The sequence below is a fragment of the Myotis lucifugus genome, unplaced genomic scaffold (assembly GCF_000147115.1).
Source record: "Myotis lucifugus unplaced genomic scaffold, Myoluc2.0 scaffold_186, whole genome shotgun sequence".
Lineage (NCBI taxonomy): Eukaryota > Metazoa > Chordata > Mammalia > Chiroptera > Vespertilionidae > Myotis > Myotis lucifugus.
Window position 1 is genome coordinate 288,823 of NW_005871234.1, and position 21,747 is coordinate 310,569.

General features: G+C 53.6%; 1 protein-coding gene across 1 annotated transcript in view; it reads left to right on the plus strand.

The window, feature by feature from the left end:
* The window catches only part of DYSF (dysferlin), a 200,418-nt gene extending 179,162 nt beyond the window's left edge, over positions 1–21,256 (plus strand). Inside the window, exons 47-58 of the mRNA XM_006096805.3 lie at positions 614–705; positions 3,508–3,678; positions 4,340–4,482; positions 6,506–6,645; positions 7,400–7,488; positions 7,737–7,832; positions 8,203–8,344; positions 12,689–12,788; positions 14,112–14,290; positions 16,014–16,123; positions 17,421–17,568; positions 20,980–21,256. Of these exons, the coding sequence (XP_006096867.1) occupies positions 614–705; positions 3,508–3,678; positions 4,340–4,482; positions 6,506–6,645; positions 7,400–7,488; positions 7,737–7,832; positions 8,203–8,344; positions 12,689–12,788; positions 14,112–14,290; positions 16,014–16,123; positions 17,421–17,568; positions 20,980–21,018 (1,449 nt within the window). The 3' untranslated portion in view covers positions 21,019–21,256. The remainder of the gene's footprint in view (positions 1–613; positions 706–3,507; positions 3,679–4,339; positions 4,483–6,505; positions 6,646–7,399; positions 7,489–7,736; positions 7,833–8,202; positions 8,345–12,688; positions 12,789–14,111; positions 14,291–16,013; positions 16,124–17,420; positions 17,569–20,979) is intronic.
* Positions 21,257–21,747: the final 491 nt, after the last annotated feature.

Sequence of the window (21,747 nt, forward strand, 5' to 3'; positions counted from 1 at the left end):
CCCCTGTCCTTCTGGGAGGTCACACAGCAGAATGGAACCATCCCCGGAACAGGCACTACCAGGGGCCTCCAAGAAGTGCTAGTGACCAATGATCAGCTCATGCACTTCAGGACTTCTTGATGCCAAGAATGACTGTGAGCACTCTCCGGCCCTGGCTCCTGGCAGCTAGTGGAGGGGATGCTGTTGCTCATAGGAAGCTTTCAGGGAAGGCCTCGGGCTGGGTTTGGCTGACAAAGTCTGTCCATCTCTCTCCTTTTCCATCTGCTGAAGCAGAGGTCACAGAGAGGACCCCAGCTTGGCCCAATCACATATGTCATACAAACTGGTATGCTTATGAGGATATCAGCCTGGCCCCCACCCACCTTCTGCCAGTGGGGAAGTGGGTTGGGGGTATGGAGGGCTCAGGTACCCCATGTCCACTGCTGGACTGTGGCTAGAAGCCCACCTCAGGGCCAAGTGCTATGGCGTGCAGGTCCCTGGCCTGGCAGGATGACAGGATGACAGCTCCTTGATGGCTGGCCACCTAGTCCCATCGGGAGGCAGAGGACTGAAGAGGCCTCAGAGATACGCTGGGGAAGTGATTTCACTAAAATCTTTCTGTCTCCTCCTTCAGTGTGACCCTTACGTCAAGATTTCCATAGGGAAGAAATCGGTGAGTGACCAGGATAACTACATCCCCTGTACGCTGGAGCCTGTGTTTGGAAAGTAAGTTGGGGGCAGCCTGGGTCTTGGGGTGGAGGTGCCAGTCTGGATAACCCACAGCCGCTTGGCAGAGACGTGGCTGCCTCTGGGAAGTCCCGATTCCTGGAGCAGAGCTGTATTCCCTAAGTCTTGGCTGTCTGGGGCGGGGGGTAACCTCAGTTATTTCCTCATTGTTTCCTCATTGTGCGCTAAAGGCTTGAGTCCTGGCAAAAACTCCTAGTTGAAGCCGTAAACAATTACCTCAAAGATCAGAAATCTAAATAGGAACCCAAAGCATGCATTTGCTAGTTAGTCTCTTTTTTTTAAGATTAACTTTTCTACTGGAATAATTTTAGATTTATAGAAAAGTTACAAAGATAGTACAATTTCTGTATACCCTTCACTCAATTTCCCCCACTGTTGACATCTTACCAAACCATGGTATATTTGTCAAAACTAGTTAATGATATTGGTGCATTACTACTTACTAAACTCTAGGCTTTATTAGGATTTTGGCAGTTTTCTCCCTAAAGTCCTTTGCCCGTTCCAGGGTCTAATCCAGGATCCCTCATTAAGTTTAGTGATTACCCTCTTGGCTGCACCTTTGTCTGTAGTGATTAGATAGAGCAGTGGTTCTCAACCTTCTGGCCCTTTAAATACAGTTCCTCATGTTGTGACCCAACCATAAAGTTATTTTTGTTGCTACTTCATAACTGTAATGTTGCTACTGTTATGAATCGTAATGTAAATATCTGATATGCAGGATGGTCTTAGGCGACCCCTGTGAAAGGGTCCTTCGACCGCCAAAGGGGTCGCAACCCACAGGTTGAGAACCGCTGAGATAGAGGAAGGATGTGAACTCAAGAGACTAAGGTGCTTCTTGAAACCTAAGGAAAGGAAAGATCAGTCCCGTTGCACGGGCGCAGCTCCCAGACATCCTGATGTGCTTGCTCTTTGGATGTGAGCTTATTTAGGCTAAAGAAAGGAGAATCACAGAGGGCGGTCGGCAGCTATTTCTCTAGCCCTTGTAGGAGATGGCGGGGTGTTCTGATATTGTTAAGTGACACATGGGATTTACAAACTGGTAGCTACCAAGTTAGCTGTAGTCACTCAGCCCAACAGCAGGGGCCCGATGAGCCTGGGGAAGTGCCATTTTTGAAGGTGAAACAGTCTTTGGCAGTGATGAGCCATCCCCAGCTGGGATTGGAGGAAGGGCTGCAGAGAAGATGGGGGCGGGAGCTCTACTTGGTGAGCTCCAGTGGCCAGCATGGGGGCACAGGCTCATGGGCGGCCGATCGGCAGATCAGGCCTGTTTACCATGTGGGGGTGAGGTGGTTGGGACCAGGCCCAGGTGGGGGAGTGAGTGTAGAAACACACCCCTCCCACTTTGTTCCCCCACCTTCCCCACTGCATGGCCAGGCTGGTCTGCCTGGGGTTTCAAGCCTCCATCCGGTCACAGCAGAAAGTCTTTCTCTCTATAACCCATGTGTTGAACAAGCACGACTCAAGAGATATAATCAAAGCACATTTGTTTTTGTCTGCTGGTGTCCTGTAAACATTTATTCTGTGGGTTGCCTTCCTCATTCCCTGAGTGGAAACTGTGGCAGGCAGGCAACCAGGCAACTTTCTGCTCATGTTTAGACAATGCGCTTTGTCATAAGCCCACGGTCTCAAGTTGGTAACCAGAGTGCCCATTCATGTGTAATTATGAACACCCTGGATGGCTGGAGGGAAGTGGTGCCCCTCTCCCGGCTGGTCTACCTTGGGTACAGCTGTGCACAGCATGTGGATGTGTGTGGCTTGCCTCTCTGCCGGGTGTCTCTTCCTCCCCCTCTGGCTAGCACTGGGGTTCCAGATTCCTTCAGGGCCAGGACTAGGGGAAGTGTCAGAGCAGAGGGCCCCTCTCCCTGTCCTGGCTTCCTGGTGCCCTCTGGGTGTCTGATGTTTAAAGCTGATTTATTTTCTGGTGGGTGCTTTCCAGAGAGCCCGGGTCCCCCCACTGCAGCTCCTGGGATGTGGCAGATACTGTGTCCCTTCAGCTGGGGGCCTCCGTTCCCTGGTTCTCAGTGGGCCTCTCCACAGTCTCACTGCTGGAGCCCCAACTCCCGAGGGGCAAGATTCGAACTGGCTCCAGTCTGGCCTTGTGGTGGTCCAGCCAAGATGGGAGCAATGTGGCTCCTCCCAAGTGGAGCCCCTCTCTCCTCGCGGCCACAAGCTCTTTCTCTTCCTCGAGTGTGCGAGTGTGCGTCGGTGCCAGGCTGGCTCCCTCCTCAGAGAACTCACTGGGGAGAAGGGCCAACACCTCCACATTTGATCCCCATGTGGGGTGGGGGTCTCAGCATAGCAGGAGCTCTCTCCAAAAATTTCTTCACAAATCCTCTCTCCATCCTACTCCGGAAGCAGGTGTGAAGCCCCAAGAGTCCTGAAAGCGGGTCCCAGGCCATCCCCTGGGTGAACTTCAGAGCTCTGGCACCTTGCTCTGGCATTTCGCCTCTCTGGCCTCCTGGTGTCCTGCAGGGAACTTCAGTTTTAATGTCCTGTTTCAACTATTCATTCGTTCTGTGGTCTATGAGATGGGTGCTGTGTGCCCAGCCCAGGTTATTTGGGAAAACCACACACACACACACACACACACACACACACACACACACACACACGGCCCAGTACCAGTAGAGTGCTGTGGGTGGTGTGTGTTAAAAGCTACTGGAGACCCAAGGAGGGAGGACTGCAGGGCCACTCCTGGGAGGGGAGGAAGAGGCGGGGATAGCACGGTGCCGGTGACATGAAGGGGCGGGCGTTGCCTGACATCTGCGCCCACCCCTGCAGGATGTTCGAGCTGACCTGCACCCTGCCTCTGGAGAAGGACCTGAAGATCACTCTCTATGACTACGACCTCCTCTCCAAGGACGAAAAGATCGGGGAGACGGTCATCGACCTGGAGAACAGGCTGCTGTCCAAGTTTGGGGCTCGTTGTGGGCTCCCACAGACCTACTGTGTGTAGGTGCACAGGGGCAGGCTGCTTCTCTGACAACAATCCCACCCCCTGAACACTGAGCACGTACTGTGTGCCAGCTCACCAGTGTTCTCTCACTCAGTCCAACTGGGTCTTGTGCCGACTCCACAGATAAGGAAACGGAGGCCCGGAGACGTTATAGCTTCTAAGTGGTGGGAAGAGGATTCGAGTCTCTTTGTCTGACTCTAAGAACCTTGCTCTTCATCCTGTTGTTATGATCCAGTTCTCCTTAAGGGCCTGGAGGGAAAGAGGAAAGGAGAGCTTGGAGAGGCAGACAGACAGTGGGACACATGGGCCCCAGCTGGACCCTGAGGGGATTTATGTTAGGTGAAGTCATGTGTGGACAGCCCCCGCCCGCTTCCTACCAACTTGGCTCTGATTCGGGTCTGATTGTCTAAATCTGGAAATTGGAAACATCTAAGTTCCGATTCTGTGTGTATGTATTTGAACAAGTCCTATTATCTATGGGCCTCAGTTTCTCTATCTGTAAAGTGGAGATCCCCAGGCATAGTGAACGACCAGATGGGGTGCCCACTGTAAAGGGAAAGGTGGGTGATGTGCATGTGGGTACACAGGTCACTGCACGCCCCCTGCCCTCATCAGTGTCTTGGAGCATCTCATCTTTGCCTTGTGTTTGGGCCTCAGCTCTGGACCGAACCAGTGGAGGGACCAGCTCCGCCCCTCCCAGCTCCTCCACCTGTTCTGCCAGCAGCACAGAGTCAAAGCCCCCGTGTACCAGGCAGACCGCGTGATGTTTCAGGATAAAGAATACACCATTGAAGAAATAGGTGAGCTGCCCGCTGGCCAGGAAACCTATGGACTCTTCCTCTGTTTCCTTCTCTCTTGTTGGCCCCCTCCTGTCATAAAGGCGCCAAATGGATGCAACCCACACCAGCAGGGTGTGGTCTGGGATCTTCCAGGGCGGCACAGAGGGGGTTGTTGCTCTGGGGATCAGTACTTACCTGTGACCCTGCTGTAAAAATAAGAGGTCAAGGTGGAGCCAAGGTCAGAGCTCAGTCCAATGCCAGGGTGAGGCCCTTCTGAAGGCAAGAGCGGGGGTGAGTCTGAAGCCGTGGTCAGGGTCATGGTTAGGATCAGTCTGCTTCTGGCTTTGGGGAGTCAGACTTTGATCTGAGCTTGGGGTACAGCGCACTGAGAAACAGTTTTCTACCTGAGTCGCACTAGCCCACTTGTCCCTGATGGTCCATTCTGAGCCCCCACTCACAGATCCTGCACCTAAAGCATCCACAGGGCAGGCAGGAAGTCCGGCAGTCCCCACCTTGCCCCTGGGAATGCCTAATGCTCATGCCTGAGAATCCCACCACATGCTTCCTGCATGTCGAGGTGCCCATAGGCCTGCGTTGCCCACCTGGAGCAGCTCAGACTCCCTGGTGGTATGTATAGGCCCAGCTGGCCCCTCGCTCCTGCTGGTTTCAGAGATGTCTGATGTCAGAGCTGGTGCTGAGGTTAGAAAAGGGGAGCAGTGGCGTTGACTACCCCACCCAAATCCCCTCCTTCTAGTTCTGTTTTGCTGACTCCCAGGTCATGGCTGAGCCAGGCCTTCTCCATCAGGCCCTGCTCCTGCCCCATTCTCTTTTTCTTAGAACGTGCATCTGTTTTAGGGGTGGTCTCATTTTCTTCTGCTGGTCTTTGAGCAGCGTTAGCCCAGGGGCCAGGACTCATGGTCATACATTGGTAGGAAAGGAAGGCCAGAAAGCTAGAGTTGGTGAGAACTCGCATTAGCTTGTTTTTGCAGATAAGGCTGTTGAGGCCTCGAGTGGTTAATGACCTGCCAAAATCACCCAGCCAGTTAGGAGCAGAGCCGGGTTCCTGGACCGGTGTCCTTCTGTGATGCCCTACTGCTTCCCTAGTGGCACCTATTAAAGGGGTTTGATGAATGAACATGTGTGTATGTGTTTGTGTGTGTGTGTGTGTGTGTGTGCGCACGAGACTGAACATGGGCACACCTGAGTATACATACCTGTGTGTGTATGTGTGTGTAGATATGTAAAATCTCCAGCCTCCAGTCAAGGTGTCTCATGGGAGCTCCAAGTTCAAGTTGCTGGCTGGTTGGCCAGGCTTGTCAGGGTCAGAACCATCCCTGAGTCCTCACTTGGTCCAGCGCCAGTCCTGGGTAGAACGGAGCTCCCCCTGGAAAGCACAAGGGGGAGGGGAGTGTTTGTCCAGTCATGCACCTTCCCCTAAGTGAGTGTGTGGTCTCAGCCACCCTGCTGACCAGCTGGGCGACTGCTCTGTGCTTCATTTCTGTCATCTGTACAATGGGGATAATAGTAGCACTTACCTTCTAGGGTTATTATGAGGACTCAGCCTGTTATATCTGTGAAGAACAGTGCCTGGTTCCTGCTTTATAAGTGTTTGCTGTTATTGCTATTATTTTAGCTACTGCTACTAATAGAGCAGCTTGCATGAAGCAGAGAATAGCACTAAGAGCATGTAGATGCCCAGTCTGGGAATAGAGGTTACTGAGGCTCAGAGTTCAGAGTAGTCAGGGAGGGAGGGCTTCTTGGAAGGGGTGGGTTTTGGTGGGCAGGCAGGATTTGAATGGGTGGGAAAGAGGACGAAGCGCTTTATAGAAGAGGCTTGGTAGGAATGATGGCAATGGGGAATCTGGAGTTTAAGCCTGGAGCCAGTGACAGTGAGGTTTCCCCTACAGAGGGTGAGACGTGAGGACCAGAAGTATGTCTGGGCTTGGGTGAGGCTGTTGGGGTTAGGGGCATCCCTAGGACTACAGGTTGCTCTATCTCTTGCTCACTCAGCCCCAGCAACGTTTCTGTCTTCTCTCTGCGGCAGAGGCTGGCAGGGTCCCGAACCCACACCTGGGCCCAGTGGAGGAGCGTCTGGCTTTGCACGTCCTCCAGCAGCAAGGCCTAGTCCCTGAGCATGTGGAGTCTCGGCCCCTCTACAGCCCCCTCCAGCCAGACATCGAGCAGGTAGGATGTCAACCATCAGGCCCCAGAGTCCCCAACCTTAAGCTAGCACCACCCCAAGGACAACATGGACATCCCAGAGGCACCACCGGGGACCCCAGGATTTGGTCAGCCCCTTCTTAAGGGTGTTCCTCCTCAGTCTGAGTGTCACCACTGTTGGCCTTCCAGGGCACCTGTTGGGCCTGGCCTCCTCTGGCTACCTGCAGGCCCTAGGGCAGTGATGGCGAACCTTTTGAGCTCGGCGTGTCAGCATTTTGAAAAACCCTAACTTAACTCTGGTGCCGTGTCACATATAGAAATTTTTTGATATTTGCAACCATAGTAAAACAAAGACTTATATTTTTGATATTTATTTTATATATTTAAATGCCATTTAACAAAGAAAAATCAACCAAAAAAATGAGTTCGCCTGTCATAGGTTCGCCGTCACTGACTTAGAGCATGCCATCTCCTTGGCCTGAAATGTCCTCTTCCCCTTTTCCATCTGGCACACTGAGTCTCAGCTCAGATAGCACCATCTCTGAGAAGCCTTCCCTGACCCTTGACCCCCAGGCACAGACCCAAGTCATCAGCCTGTGGGCCATGGGCTCACCTTTGCAGTTGGCCCTGTGGTCCCACTTGGGGCACCTCCCCTATGGGGTGGTGAGCCTCTCCATGGCCGGGCCTGGATTTTCTCTGTCATGTGCCCCAAGAGCAGATGGTCGTAGATGTTGGTTGAATGAAAAGGATGTGAGAGAACAGGGTCATGTCTCCTCAGGGGAAGCTGCAGATGTGGATTGACCTGTTTCCGAAGGCCCTGGGGCGGCCTGGACCTCCCTTCAACATCACCCCACGGAGAGCCAAAAGGTGACTTGCTCCAGCCACAGGCTTAGAGCTGAGCAGGGTGGTGGGATGGTCCTCACCAACTTGGGTGGGACAAGGAGGTTGTTCTTGGGCTGGGCTTTGGACCACCCGGACCACAGGATACCAGTCTTGTCCAGCCAGGCAAGCATCCAAGTCTTCTTGGGCGAGGTGGCTTCTTGGCTTCTCAGTCAAAGACCTCTCCCCCACTGGTGGGAGATCCATGTGATGTGAATAATTCTTCTTCCCCACAGGTTCTTCCTGCGTTGCATTGTCTGGAACACCAAGGATGTGATCCTGGATGACCTCAGCCTCACGGGGGAAAAGATGAGCGACATTTATGTGAAAGGGTAGGGAGTCCTCCTCCTGCCCACCCATCCCAGCCCCATGGTGCTGCCCCGTTGGGAAGGGGGCTCTTGGGTAGAGACGGGGAGGGAAAGAAAGGAAGGAGGGTTTAAGGGTGTGACCTCTGCCTTTGGGGAGTTGTTTCCCGACTAGATTTCTTCTTCCACATTAATATTGGGGTTGACGATGTCTGCCGAGAGAAAGCTTAAAAGTTTGTGACATCGTTGGTACATCATGGAGATTTCTTGAGAATGATTTCTCCTTTATCGTTTACCAAGTTCATGTACCTTCTTAATGCCTCATTTGCCTAAGGTGAGGATGCATATTGTGGTGGAAACCTTAATTAGAACTGTTCTCTAAAATGTTTGTGTCCAGTTGGATGGTTGGCTTTGAGGAACACAAGCAGAAGACAGACGTGCATTATCGGTCCCTGGGAGGCGAAGGCAGCTTTAACTGGAGGTTCGTGTTCCCCTTCGACTACCTGCCAGCTGAGCAAGTCTGCACCGTCACCAAGAAGGTGAGTGTTGTTCCTGTCCCCCAAGGTGCTAGCTCCAGGGCTTTCTAATGTCAGGGTGATCGCACTACCAGCACTGGCATGCCATAGTCATACCCCCTCCGCCCCAGTGCGCCCTCTCTCCACTGGAACAAGCACTGCCATCATTGCAGAATAACCGTCACCATTGTCCCCTCACTTCCAGTGTCACATTCTCCATTGTCCCCTTACTCCCAACGTCACCACACCATTGTCCCCTCACTGCCAGCGTCACCACACCATTGTCCCCTCACTGCTAATGTCACATTCTCCATTGTCCCCTCACTGCCAACATCACCACTACCACTGTCCCCATCACTCATGACATTGCCACAGCTTCTCCCACTGCTCCATTACTGCCAAAGCCACCACCACCATCTTCACCATCCCACTACTTCTTCCACTCTCACCATCATTTCCATTGCTGGCATTGCCGCCATCCCACAACCACCCCACACTGGTGCCACAACCATCATATGTAGCTAAGTCCAAATCCTAAAACCACTGCCTTTCTCCGAATCCTAGATAAACCAAGAGGAAGGGTCATGGGGGTCCGGGTGGGAAACCAGTATGGCCATGATTGGGGAAGTGGGGCAGACCTTGTGCAAGCATGTTGAACTCTCTGGCTGCAAGTTTGACATGCTTGCTGTAGAGCTTCCCAAGGGCGTGCCTACCTGGCTGATGGATCGGGTCGTCCATAGGATTGGGTGTTGCTTAGCTAGGTTCCTCCTGCTACCTAGCGTCCTACATTTCCCCATCTGGTGCCTGTGGTTATTGTCCAAACTGGACAGTCACTAGGGAGTGACTCTGCCCTTCCAGGCCTCAGAGTTTTTGTTCTTTTCTCTCCACCTCCCTTCTCTCACCCCAGACTGAAGGCACCCGGGAGAGCTGTGAGCATCAGCCAGAGGGAGGAGTGGGTTCAGGACCTCTGCTCTTTGTGTCTCAGCATCTTCCAGGGGAGCTCTCATCTGCGCTTTCCTCTTGAAATAGAAGTGAAGAGTTGTCCCCTCACTCCTTCCTGGTGGCTCTACACCTGCCCTTAGCAAGCAGACCCAGATCACAATGAGGAGGTGCTGTGGGCAGTGAGGGCTCGCAGCCAGGCTGACTGGAGGTGGAGAGCACCTAGAATTAAGGTTCTCTCCTATTTGACATAGTAAATACCTCTCTGGTATTTCGGTTCTGCTGGTCCGATTTCCTTCCAGAGGTAGCTCGCGGGTTCAAGCTGCAAAGGTTCTCTGACTCCCCTTTCTTTCCTGAGTGGTTGAGTGGCTTAAAGAAGGGAAATAATAATGTACCTCAGCCGACTTGTCTTCCTAATTCTCTTCATTACATCCCTTCCGCATGACCCTGTCCTGACTTGACACACAGGATTGTATGCATTCTAGAGAAACCAGAATGAGCTGTGGAGCACTCTGAAGCCGTCAAACAGAAGAAAATACGGGTTAAACAAGGTTAAATGAATTCTTTCACCCAGAGATTGCTGCATAGTGCCTGTCAGGAAATAGAATTTAGCTACAGCCCTGGTTCTGAGCAGGCCAGGAAGGTCTAGCCTATGTGTAGCTTTGATCTTGTCAGCCTTTGCTCAGTGTGCTTGTCTATCACGAGATGTTTCCATAACAAAGCAAATGCTGCCTTTGGTGGGAAGGCTCTAAACCAAGCAAACAGTTTGCTGTGGACAGACGGAGTGGGGGCTGGGAATGGGAAGGGAGGGCCGAGGCATCCTGCCCACCAGCTCTGGTGCTCACCAAGCCCTAAAAGGGGGTAGGCGTGGGGGGAAACTGAGGCTGGGACACTATAGGCCTGCTCAAATGAGAGGCGGGACAACCCCTTTGTCGACAGGTGGGGATGTCAGCAAGAAGGTGCAGGACGCAGAGGCTTCTGCATTTTCTACAAAGTAGGAGGAGAGAGAATCTCCTGCTACTGTGGCAGGTGATGTGAGACAAATGGAAAAGGCTGGAAGTAGCTATTATCCTGAGTGAGGGAGAGGAAGAGGGAGAGAGGGAGGGAGAAAGAGAGTGGGAGAGGGAGAGAGAACAGGCTCCTTGCTGGTATGGAGAAGGTTACCTGGAAGTTCTGAGGGCCCAGCTGGGTTGCTCGGTGAGAATTTGAGATGGGTCCATTCTGGCCATGATGGGGTTTCATCCCTGAATTACAGGCACCGAAAGGAAGAGGAGAGAGTTGGGCGGGCTCCTGGTGGCAGAGCCTGGGCCAGCCCTGAGAGAATGAGGGGCCCATGGGGACTGCGGGGTGGAGAGGAGGAAGGGGAGTGGGGAGTCCAGAAGAGGCACCAGGAGTGGGGAAGGCTGGGGAACGGGCATTCCCTGTGGTGCGGGCTCCCGGAGAGGGTGGCTGGAGGAGGCTGAGAAACAGAGCCCACGGGATTCTGAGGTCACCAGGGGCGTGAGGGAGAACTGGCTTGACCCAGGTCCTTCTGAGGGAAAAGGGCCCTGGGAGGCAAGTGCAGCGTGCACACAGTGGGGCACCAAGGAGCCGGTCTGGGCTACAGGCCCGAGTCTCGGGGTGGGTTTGTGTGGGGGCACTGAGCAGCCTCTGGGCTCCTCGGTCATGCCGCAGAGCCAGCCCTCTGCCGAGGGGTTCAGGGCCTCTGGCAGGCAGGCCCTCCAGGGACCCCATTAACCAGACGAGACTGTCGTAAAGTACAAGGTCTCCTTTCATCCGGCTGCTTTGAACCACCGCTGGTCGCCCTGGCCGCCTCCCCACCTGGAGCCCAGCACACCCACCGGGGCCTGCCTGCGCGTCAGGCACCCACCCTGCAAATAAACAGCTAGTAAAAGGGCCCAGACCGGGAGCGTAATGAGCGCCTGGGACCTGGGGGGCCATTCCCCAGGCTGGAGCCCCAGCCCAGCTGCTCCCACCAGGGGCTGTTTGAACCTCTGGCTCATTACTGAGCCCATAAACCAGGCCGGCCGGAGGAATGGAGGCTGCTGGCGGCCTGTGCAGGCGGGCCTGCGGTGCTGGCCATAAAAGCCCCGCCAGAGGAGGCAGGCACCTGCAGGAGGGCCGGGGCCCGGAAAAGGGGGAGGCACCAGACAGGGGCTGGGGGGCCAGGGCCCAGCTGGGGACCTGAGCCCCTTCACCAAGTCAGGCCGTGGTCCAGACAGAGGCCGGGTGCTTTGCGAGGTGACCATTGCTCAGGTCATGGTCCCGGTTTAGGGGCTCTGTGGGTTTGCATGGCTCAGGGTGGCCACACAGCGGGCACGGACCTGACTGGGCAGCGAAGCTGTGTGTACGAGGCCCCCAGGGCCAGACAAACCACGTGTGGTCAGCCGTGTTCCCCAACTCCCTATGGAGTCTGTCTCTCCGAGACTCAGTCTAGGCCCCTGCTATGACCTGCAGGCTGGTCGGAATGTTTCCTGTCCTTGCCACTGTTAGGGAGAGGCGACAGTGAGAGGACAGAGGACAGGCATGAGCAGGAAAGCCCCAGTGGCAGTGCTTTGGGTGGAGTGAGTCTGGACCCAAGGTAAACCCAGGCCTCGGCGTGCCCAGTCCCCATCCTTCAGGGGCTCGGTGAGGCCTCTTGGGAAGAAACCCAAGATGACAGACTCAGGCTGCCTGGTGCGAGGGAGCTGGGATGGGGAGCGCAGGAGGGCGGGGAACTTGCCAGCACCAGAGGCTTTGGTTTGCCCCAGAGCAGGCTCTCAGGGGGTGAAGGTGGGTGGGTAGGCATGGCGGGGAAGGAGCTGGGGTCACTGTCCCCCCCAGTGTCAGCTCCTTATAGCAGTGTGTCAGGGGTGGGGTGCCTCAAGTTCCCAGCCAGCTCACTCTGTCCCCAAGATCACAAGGGCAGAGCAGGATTTCGAGGTGCGAACTGGACTCTGAAACCTGACTGCCTGGTGTGGACCCTGGTTGCCACTTCCCAGGAGTGTGACTCACATGGTACCTGCTCTGCTTTCCGAGGCGTCTCCCTTATAGGTTATTGGAAAGAGAGATGAGTTCATAGTGGTAAAGGGCTGGCGCCTAAGAGGTGCCATATTATTATTATTATTATTATTATTATTATTAGCTGTCAGATCGTGGGCAACTCCAAGCTTCTGTTTCATCAACTGTAAAACGGGAGTGAGAACATCGAATCAGCGAATTGGGAGGATCCAAGGAGCCACCTGTGTGAAGGGAGCCTGCACGGTACCCTCCTGAACCGGAACCCTGCTCTTTGGGGTCTCATGAGTTTTCCCACCAGAACCTGGCTCTGGCAAGTCCCTAAGGGATGCCCCACCACACTGCCTCCTCCAGGCAGCTGTCCAGGCTGGAAGGGACCAGCCTCTCTCTAATCTCTCTTTTCACTTCCTTCTCTGCTCCTCCTCTGGCCAGGATGCTTTCTGGAGGCTGGACAAGACTGAGAGCAAAATCCCAGCGCGAGTGGTATTCCAGATCTGGGACAATGACAAGTTCTCCTTTGACGACTTTCTGGGTGAGCACTGATTCTCATCAGCACTGTTCTGTACATTGGGGTGACTCCAGAGGCGCCCCCCCACCCCCCATGTGTATGTGTGTGCCATTCTTGGCTGGCTGGCAGGAGGTGCAGTCCTACTTTCTGCCCGCAGGGAACTCAGAGTCCCTGGTCCCTGGTGCTGAGTGAGATCCTTGATGCAGAGTAGTGCCAGCGTGGTCAGCAGGGTGGTCTAGCAGCAGAGGTGGCATTGACACTGCACCACGTTGGATGGTAGGACTCAGATAGGCGAGGAAGAGAGGGAAACACAGGCTAAGGCAGTGCAGGCATATGCTGGCCATCGCTGGCTGGCTGGCCTCAGGCTTGACAGGATGCCTTCCACCCCTCCCCCGCCCCACCCCTCAGTCTAGATGCAGACTGAGCCCAGCCAGCGAGGGGCTCAAGACACTCTTCACCCTTGTGCCTGAGTGATGACCGAATGAGTGAACATGTCTCCATTCCCCCAGGCCCCAGACAGGATTCTTGGGGGCAGAAGTGTGCTGAACCCTGAACTGGGAAGCAGGGAGCACAGGGCCGAAGGATATGGTAGAGACCGTGTTCTCACAGGAGTGAGATTTGGGGGGAGGAGGACGGCCTTGTATGGGGCCAACAGGCTGGACTGTAACAGTCCCATCACAGCTATAAAAGTTAACCAGGAAAGTGCGGTCTACCCATACAATTGTATATTATTCAGCCATAGAAAGAATGAAATACTGATGCATGCTACAGCATGGGTGGACCTTGAAAGCATGCTAAGTGACACATATTTTATGATTCCATTGATAAGAAATGTCCACAATAGGAAATTCTATATGGCTCAACATTGTTAGGCTTGGAAGGAGGCGGGGAATGGGGAATGGCTGCTAATGGGTGTGCTATTTCTTTTAGGGGTGGTCAATTTTGAATTAAAGTGACAAATTTTATGTCAAATAGATTTTTCTATGATAAAAACAATTTAAAATGGATGGATGATAGATGTAGCCAATGAATGGATTCGTGCATAGGAAGATGAATAGTTGAGCTCTCTTAAGGCAAATCAATAGGTAGGTTAGTGGGCATATGGGTACGTGAGTAGATGGATGGGAAGCTGTATGGATGGAGTAAGAGATGGATGGGAAGCTGTATGGATGGAGTAAGAGGGCATGGATGGGGAGCTGGAGTTTGAGGGGTCTGACCCGTGGCTAAGCCCATGGATGGAGGTTGAGGAGGTAACTGCGAGTTTTTGTGGAACCTGCCCCGCCCCTGGGTGGGACTCGCTGCCAGTGACCCAGAAACCCTCCGACCAGGAACCCCTCTTTGCCACAGGCTCCTTGCAGCTGGATCTCAACCGCATGCCCAAGCCCGCCAAGACGGCGGAGAAGTGCTCCCTGGACCTGCTGGATGACACTTTCCACCCGGAGTGGTTCGTGTCCCTTTTTGAACAGAAAACAGTGAAGGGCTGGTGGCCCTGTGTGGCAGAGGAGGGTGAGAAGAAGATCTTAGCGGTAAGTCTGCTCCCCGCCAGCCAGTGGAGGCACCAGAGCGTATGTGCGCCTGTCCCCCTCTCTTGTCCTCCCTCTCCCTGGTTTCCAAGGCGCCAGCCGTCTTCCCTTTCTAGTTCCCAGCCTTCCTCTCCTTGAGGCTCACATACCAGGGCAGCCCATTTACATCTAAAGATGCGCTTATCTCCCTCTGACCCTGTTTGTGCTCCGGCTCCTGGGTCTTCACAGTGATCTGTGTGCTGGGACCCCTCTGGCCTGGGCTCCTGTAGTGGACAGGGGTCCTGCCTCGCTCACTCGAGCAGGACCCCACAAGGGACCTTCCTTGTCCTACTGTTCTTGCCCAGAGGTCTGCTCAGGGGTGTGACAGGGGACTGTGAGCTGTCCTTCCTCTGCAGAGGAAGTGAATCCCTGACACTTTATTTAGAAATATAGGCCGTCAGCCAGCCCCTAACGTGGCCCTTGAAATAAAATACCCTTGTTGTATAATGAATCATAACAATTAACAAGAAATAATGAACACCTCAAAAAAAATGAGCAAAGGGCATGCATAGGTAATGCACAAAAGAAGCACAGATGGGCATTAAACATTTGCAAAGGTTGACTCTCCATAGTAATTAAATAAAGGCATATTTTAAAGTGTGAAAGCTTTTTGCCTATTAAATTAGGATTTAAAACCAGAAATGCTCACTTCTGGTGAAGATGCAGACACGCTCCTCATTTACTTCCGCTGGGGTGCTCACAGTTCTACCATGTGTGGAAGCAATTCGGTACATACAACAAGAGATTTAACAATACTTATGCTTTTGTCCTCTGTCATCCCACTTCTAAAAATCTCTCCAAAAGAAATCACCCGCTAAAAGGAAAAAAATAGGTTCTGGGGTATTTGCTGCAGCATTATTTATAGTACTGCACAGTCGGAAACAACCTAAATGAACCAAAATAAGTAGTTTACGAAACAAATTATGGCCAACCATCCCATAGAATGTCTTACAGCCATTACGAAGCAAACTTGAAAGAATATATAATTATACAGTAAAATAGGATGTATTTCTCAGTGAAAGAAGCAAGCCGTGGAAGTATGCGTACACAGTGTGGTAGTTCATATACTTGCCGAGAACACCGGCTCTGCGTAACAATGTTAACGGGGCGTGTCTCCACACAGTGGAGGCGCCGCTGATGTTCTCCTTCGTCTGCACAGGCAGACCTCGGAGATATTGTGGGTTTGGTTCCAAATAACCACAATAAAACCAGTCACACGGATCTTTTGGTTTCCCAGTGCATATGGAAGCTATGTGTACACTATCTTGTAGTCTGTTAACTGTGCCATAGCATTATGTCTATAAAAACAATGTACCTACCTTATTTTAACAATACCTGATTGCTAAAAAATACTAAACATCATTTGGGCCCTCAGCGAGTCGGAATCTTTTTTGCTGGTGGAGGGTCTAACCTTCAATTTGTAAAAAATGCAATATCTGCAAAGCGCAGTAAGCAAAGCACAATAAAACAAGGTGTGCCTGTGCATGTCTGTAGTTTTTAAATGCTCTACGAGGAGCAGTTACTGCTGTTGTGATCAAATCAACCCAATAGCACTAAAAAAATTAAATAAAGTGGCTCTTACTATTGTCCTGGGGTCCAGTCCTTGTCTTCCCTACATCACAGGCCCCTCCATCAATGGCTCCTCTCCCGGCCATTGGGCAGAGCCTCTGTCCCTCTGTCTCCACAGGGCAAACTGGAGATGACCTTGGAGATCGTAGCAGAGAGTGAACATGAGGAGCGACCTGCTGGCCAGGGCCGGGATGAGCCCAACATGAACCCCAAACTCGAGGACCCAAAGTCAGTGCCAAGCCCCTGATCCCCATGCCCAGGGGAGCTGGGAGGTGTAGCCACGGTCTAGGAGGCATCTATTGGAAGTCATGAAACATTTAAGAAGATCACAATGCCCACATGGCCCAGAGAGGGCCACACAGTGTTAGGGGGCAGGTGACAGACGCCATTCCAGGAACACTGGGCTCCTCAGCTAGTTCCGGAAGCGGGCACTGTTGGGTAGCTGTTGGCTGAGTGCTGAGCAAGCTGTCATATGGCATGTACATGCTGTGCTGTGGGACCTTCTCTGCTGGGTTGTTATCTCATTTTCCAGGTGAGGAAACAGTCTTAGCAAAGTTGAGTAAGGAAAGTGGTGAGGCTGGAATTCTCCCACTTGATCTGATTGGCTCTGGAGCCTGATCAGGGTTTTTCCCTTGACCAAGCTGTCTTCCATGGCTCTCCTGGTGTCAGTGTGGCTTTCAAACAGTCTTTCAGCCGTCATTTTCCCTTCTGTGAAATGGGGGACCGGTCCTTATCTCCCCTACCACATAGGCCCCTAAGTGGATGTAGACGCCTTGAAGGCAGTTACTGGGGCCTGAAAGACTACAGTTGGGGGAGGTGGTGTCAGGGTTGCGTTTGCTAGGTCCTCCCCTGTGGCCTGTGTGGCTCAAGTCAGACTTAGCAGAGACAGCCCACTTTATCACCAGGCTGCTCCAAGTGCCACGGCGCTGGCAGAGTGGGGAGAGCCATCCTGGGATGGCTGGGATCTGGCTAGAAAGATGAGAGAGGCCCAGGAGATCCAGTGGCATGTAGTTAAAAGGCCATTATTGCCACACAGAATCCTGCAAGCTCATTGAGTTGTGAGGCTGACCTTGGGGCAGGTCTTGAGGTTCTTGGTTCTGAGAGAAACTGGGCTCACTTCCCATGGACCAGCCATGTGTATCTAGGCAGGTGGCTTGGCTTATCTGGGGCTCATTGGGCCATAGCTCACTTAATGTGACAGTCCCTTGAGGTTCTGCCCAGCTCCCAAATCTCTAGTCTTTATAGTCCTGGGTCAGGAAGGAAAGAGGGTGGCAGGGAAGGTGTCCTGGACAGAGTGGCAGAGAAGGGGCCCCTGAGGGTGTATAGGGTTTGGTGGCACCATGAAGAGGAGGGCAGCTTGGGTGGGGCTCACACTATAGCAAAGGCTTGGAGGACAAGGGACTGGGTCTCGAGGCTGGGCGGGGCCTGGGGGCTGACTGTGGAGGGTCAGGGTGGTTTGGGAGCAGGACTTGGAGAAAGCAGCCATGGTAGGTCTGCCTGCTGACCTCTGGGATCTCACTTCCAGGCGCCCTGACACCTCCTTCCTCTGGTTCACCTCCCCGTACAAGACGATGAAGTTCATCCTGTGGCGGCGGTTCCGGTGTACCATCATCCTCTTCATCATTCTCTTCATCCTCCTGCTGTTCTTGGGCATCTTCGTCTACGCCTTCCCGGTGAGCAGGCCGGGCAGGGGAGGCACAGGCCCTGTCTTGGAGGAGCTCCTGGTCTGATGGGGGGGGGGGCACAGCTCTTGACCTCCAGCAGAGCCTGGTCTCAGGGAGCGTCGGTCCTTGTCCTCAAAGAGCCCCAGTCTGATGGAGAGACACAGCCTCTGTCCTTGCAGAGCCCACGGTCTGAGGAGGGAGACATGACCCCTACTCTGGGAGTTCCCAGTCTGGTAGACAAAGTCCTACCCTTAGGGAGCTCTTAGTCCAAAAGGGGAAACAGTTCTTGCTGTCGATGGGGAGACATAGCTGTTTTCAGCAAGCCCCTGTACTATGTAATCAAAGGGTAGGTGAGCCCCTGGGTAGGGGGAGTGGGGGACCTTCCTGAGGAGGGTGTGGGACTGGGTCAGGAAGAGATGGTGTAGATGGCAGAACAGAGGAGGAGGTCCCTCTGTTTGCGAGGATGGCACCTGCTGAGGTCCAGAGGAAGGGACCTGGGGCCAGGAGAGGGTCTCTTGTCCACCTGAGCACAGTGACACAGTGTCCTGCCTCCTGCAGAGGGTAGGCCTGGGGGAAGATGTGTGTGGATAGACAGGAGGTGGCCCTCTTACGTGGTACAGTGCACATGGGGGTCCCTTTCACCTGGTGAGAAGCCAGCTGTTGCCCCCCAGCTCCATGGGGCTGCGCCCAAAAGAGGAGGATCAGGGGCTGTATTCTTGGTCTTGGCTTCCCTGGTCCTCACAGCTCATCAGGGGGACCCTGAAGATGCTCCAGCCCCCTACCCTGACCCCCCAATGTCTCTGGAACTTGAAACTTTGAAGGGACCACAGTGTTACCAGGCTGATGCCTGACTTTTAATATTCTTTAAACAATTTTAAATTTTTATAAATGAAAATTTCAAACTGATATGAAAATAGGATGGCATAATCAACTCCATATCGCCCTGATATGTTGTTGTTGTTTTTTAATCCTCATTTGAAGATATTTTTTCCATTGCTTTTTAGAGAGAGCGGAAGGGAGGGAGGGAGAGAGAGGGAGAGGGAGAGAAAGAGAAAGAGAGAGCCATCTATATGAGAGACAAACATCAATTGGTTGCAGGGTATTGAACCTGCAACCCAGATGTGTGCCCTTGACTGGTAATCGAACCCTAGACCCTCTAACCACTGAGCTATGCTGGCCAGGGCCATGTCACCCTGATTTGAATGGCAAAGAAGGAGACAGCCAGAGAAGGGAAGGGACTGGCTCAGAGCTGCAGGGCAGTCTGTTCATGGCTCCTAATGCAGGGACACTGTAAGCCTCAGTCTGGTCAAGTGCAGTACGCCCACAGCAAGCAGTCTGCTCTGGGAATAACTTGCCTGTGTGCATTTTGCTTTGTGAATGCTGCAGGAGGAGGAGGTGGGTGGAGAGCTCTCTCCCTCAGTGACTGGTGAGAGCCCATGCACCAGTAGGTTTTCCATGTGTGAGAATGTAATTTAAAGTTATATATATAAAAGGCTAATATGCATAGTGTCCCCTTGGGAGTTCGACCGGGAGACTGGGAGTTTGATTGCTCACTATGATGTGCGCTGACCACCAGGGGGCAGCGCGGAACAAAGGAAGGCTCCAACCGCCAGCCTGAAGGCCCCGAACGGCCCTGATTGCCGGCCAGGCCTAGGGACCCTACCAGTGCACGCATTTCGTGCACTGGGCCTCTAGTTTCTTTATAACGTTGATGTGATGTCGGAGGAACTTAACTCTTGTTTCTATCAGTTAGCTTATGGTAAAAATTGGTTTCGTTATATGTCGCTTCACTTAAAGTGTCAGAACCTGTGGACGATGTTGAGTGAGGACTTACTATATTAGCAGCTTGCCCATCTTGTAGTTAAAACCACAAAGCCATCCCTTCGGTCTCTTACATGGACTGTGGAGACCAGCAGAGGGAACCATCTGGGCCTAAGTGACAAAGGAGGGTCTAAGTCCAGAAATTCAGGGTCCTCCCATCATCATAAGGATGGGCGGATTGGACTGGGTCAGCTCTGACCTGCTGTGCTAGCATAGTGGTTAGGGGAGCCCTTTCACCTTCCTTGGGGGCCTTCACATCAAGCCAGTGTCCTCCTGAAGAGCTAAGGGGAGGGCAGGGCAGGGCCAGAGTGACATCCCCACCACCCTTTCTGTGCCTAGTGCCTGCCCCTGCCTGGCGGGGGGAGGAGAGAAGATTTCCAGTCACTTCCAGCCCGTGCTCCTTCCTTGTCCCTAGAGCAGCCTTAACCCCGGGCCCTGTGGGCAGAGCAGAGGGGCACTTTGCCACTAGCCCTGGTCAGAACCCTCCCCTGTCTCCGGGGGCCCTAGCAGTGGCCATCACCCTCCTTTGAGTTCTTCTGAAAATTGTCCTCTTTAAAACACCAACTTCACCATCCCTCTCCCAGGGCTGGCATATCGGGGGACAAATCATAGGTGAGAGGTCCAGGGCTGGAGGGGCAGTCTGGGCCTGAGGCCGCAGACTGGTTTTGTGGACAGGCCTTTGCCACAACCTGGGCAAATCTTGCTTCTCTCCAGCCAAGTTGCTCCATCACCTGGTGGCCCAAGACCTTCACCTGGCTTTTTGGCCTTGTGGGGAGGGCAGAGGGCCTGGTGGAGGGGACTACGTCGAGGGGCTGCTCCTTCCAGTTGGTCTAGTCTCCCACCCTCTTGGAAGCTCCCCTGGGAGGGGGACAGGGAGGGCAGCCTGTCTGGTTCCTCCCGCTGCCCCCAGCCAGCGGGAGCAGGGCCAGCGTGGGGAGGCAGCGGATCTGGCGGGAAGGCTTTGTTTCCAGAGCTGGCTTTCCCGGGCCGGCGCTGGGGAACATACTGTCCCAATTAGGAGCCCTGTGTTGTGTTGTATGTGTTTTCATGGTTTGGGGGGAGGAGTGAGTTGGGAGATTCCTTTCAGTCCTACAGCAGCCAGGGTCTAATCAGGGGTGACCCATCCCAGGTGCTGGCCTGCATCGCGGGTCATCCCCGTACACCAGCCCCCCAACTCTCTCTCTCTACTTTCTGGACAGGAGCATGGTGGCCAGTGAGCCCTGGGTCCATGTGGGAGGGGGCGAGGGTCATGGCCATGCCTTCAGGCCACCGGTCTGACGAAGAGGCCAGGGCAGGCCCTGGTGGTCAGAATCCTCTTGGCTGTGGTTGGAACATGAGAGTGGGCCCTGGATTGATGGGGGAGAAGACAGAGCAATTCAGGCAGCTGTGGCCCCCCAACTGGGAGGGTTCCAGAAGAGTTTCAGGAAGGTCTGGGCTTGTGTGATTGGCAAGGGCACCAGGAGGGTGGTGTTGAGCTGAGTGAGGGGTAAGGGTGCTGAGGGCGAAGTGCAGGCAGGTGGTTGAGTAGATGAGCCTCCTTTCCCTGCTCTGTCCCTCCTGCAACTGTCATCACGTGTCCCTGCCCCCTCTCTCCTCTAGAACTATGCTGCCATGAAGCTGGTGAAGCCCTTCAGCTGAGGACTGCCTGGCCCAGGACTGGCTGCTTCCTCTGCCCAGCTCAGCTGAGCTCCTCCAGACCTCCAGGCCTGACCGTCCTGCCAGGGTGGGCAGACAGACAGGTGGACTGGCACATGCTCCAAGAGTTGGTAACATCGAGCCCTGGGATCACCCACTTTCATCATTTCTTCCTCCCCCAGTTCGACCCTTTTTGGGTCAGCCCATGTGCATTTCAGTATAAAATGGTTGGAACCTCAAAGCTGTGTTGGTGTGTGTATCTTTTTAGAACCTGAATGGGGTGTGACTGTGTAGGCATGTGTCTTCGTGGGCGGGGTGGGAGTGGAGTGTGCGACATCTCTGGCTCAGCCTTCTGAGTGGAACTGAGAATCCTTTGGCAAGACTGCTTGGGGGCAGGGTGGGCTTTGAGGCTTAAAGACCCAGTGTGTTCTGTGTCTCCCGGACTTGCCGCCTCCCCCTCCCTCCTCACTCAGGCATCACCTCTTCCCTTTCCAGGTGCCCTTTGCTTAGGTCAGCGGTTCTCAACCTGTGGGTCTCTACCCCTTTGGCGGTCGAACGACCCTTTCACAGGGGTTGCCTAAGACCATCCTGCATATCAGATATTTACATTACGATTCATAACAGTAGCAACATGACAGTTATGAAGTAGCAACGAAAATAATTTTATGGTTGGGTCACAACATGAGGAACTGTATTTAAAGGGCCCGAAGGTTGAGAACCACTGGCTTAGGT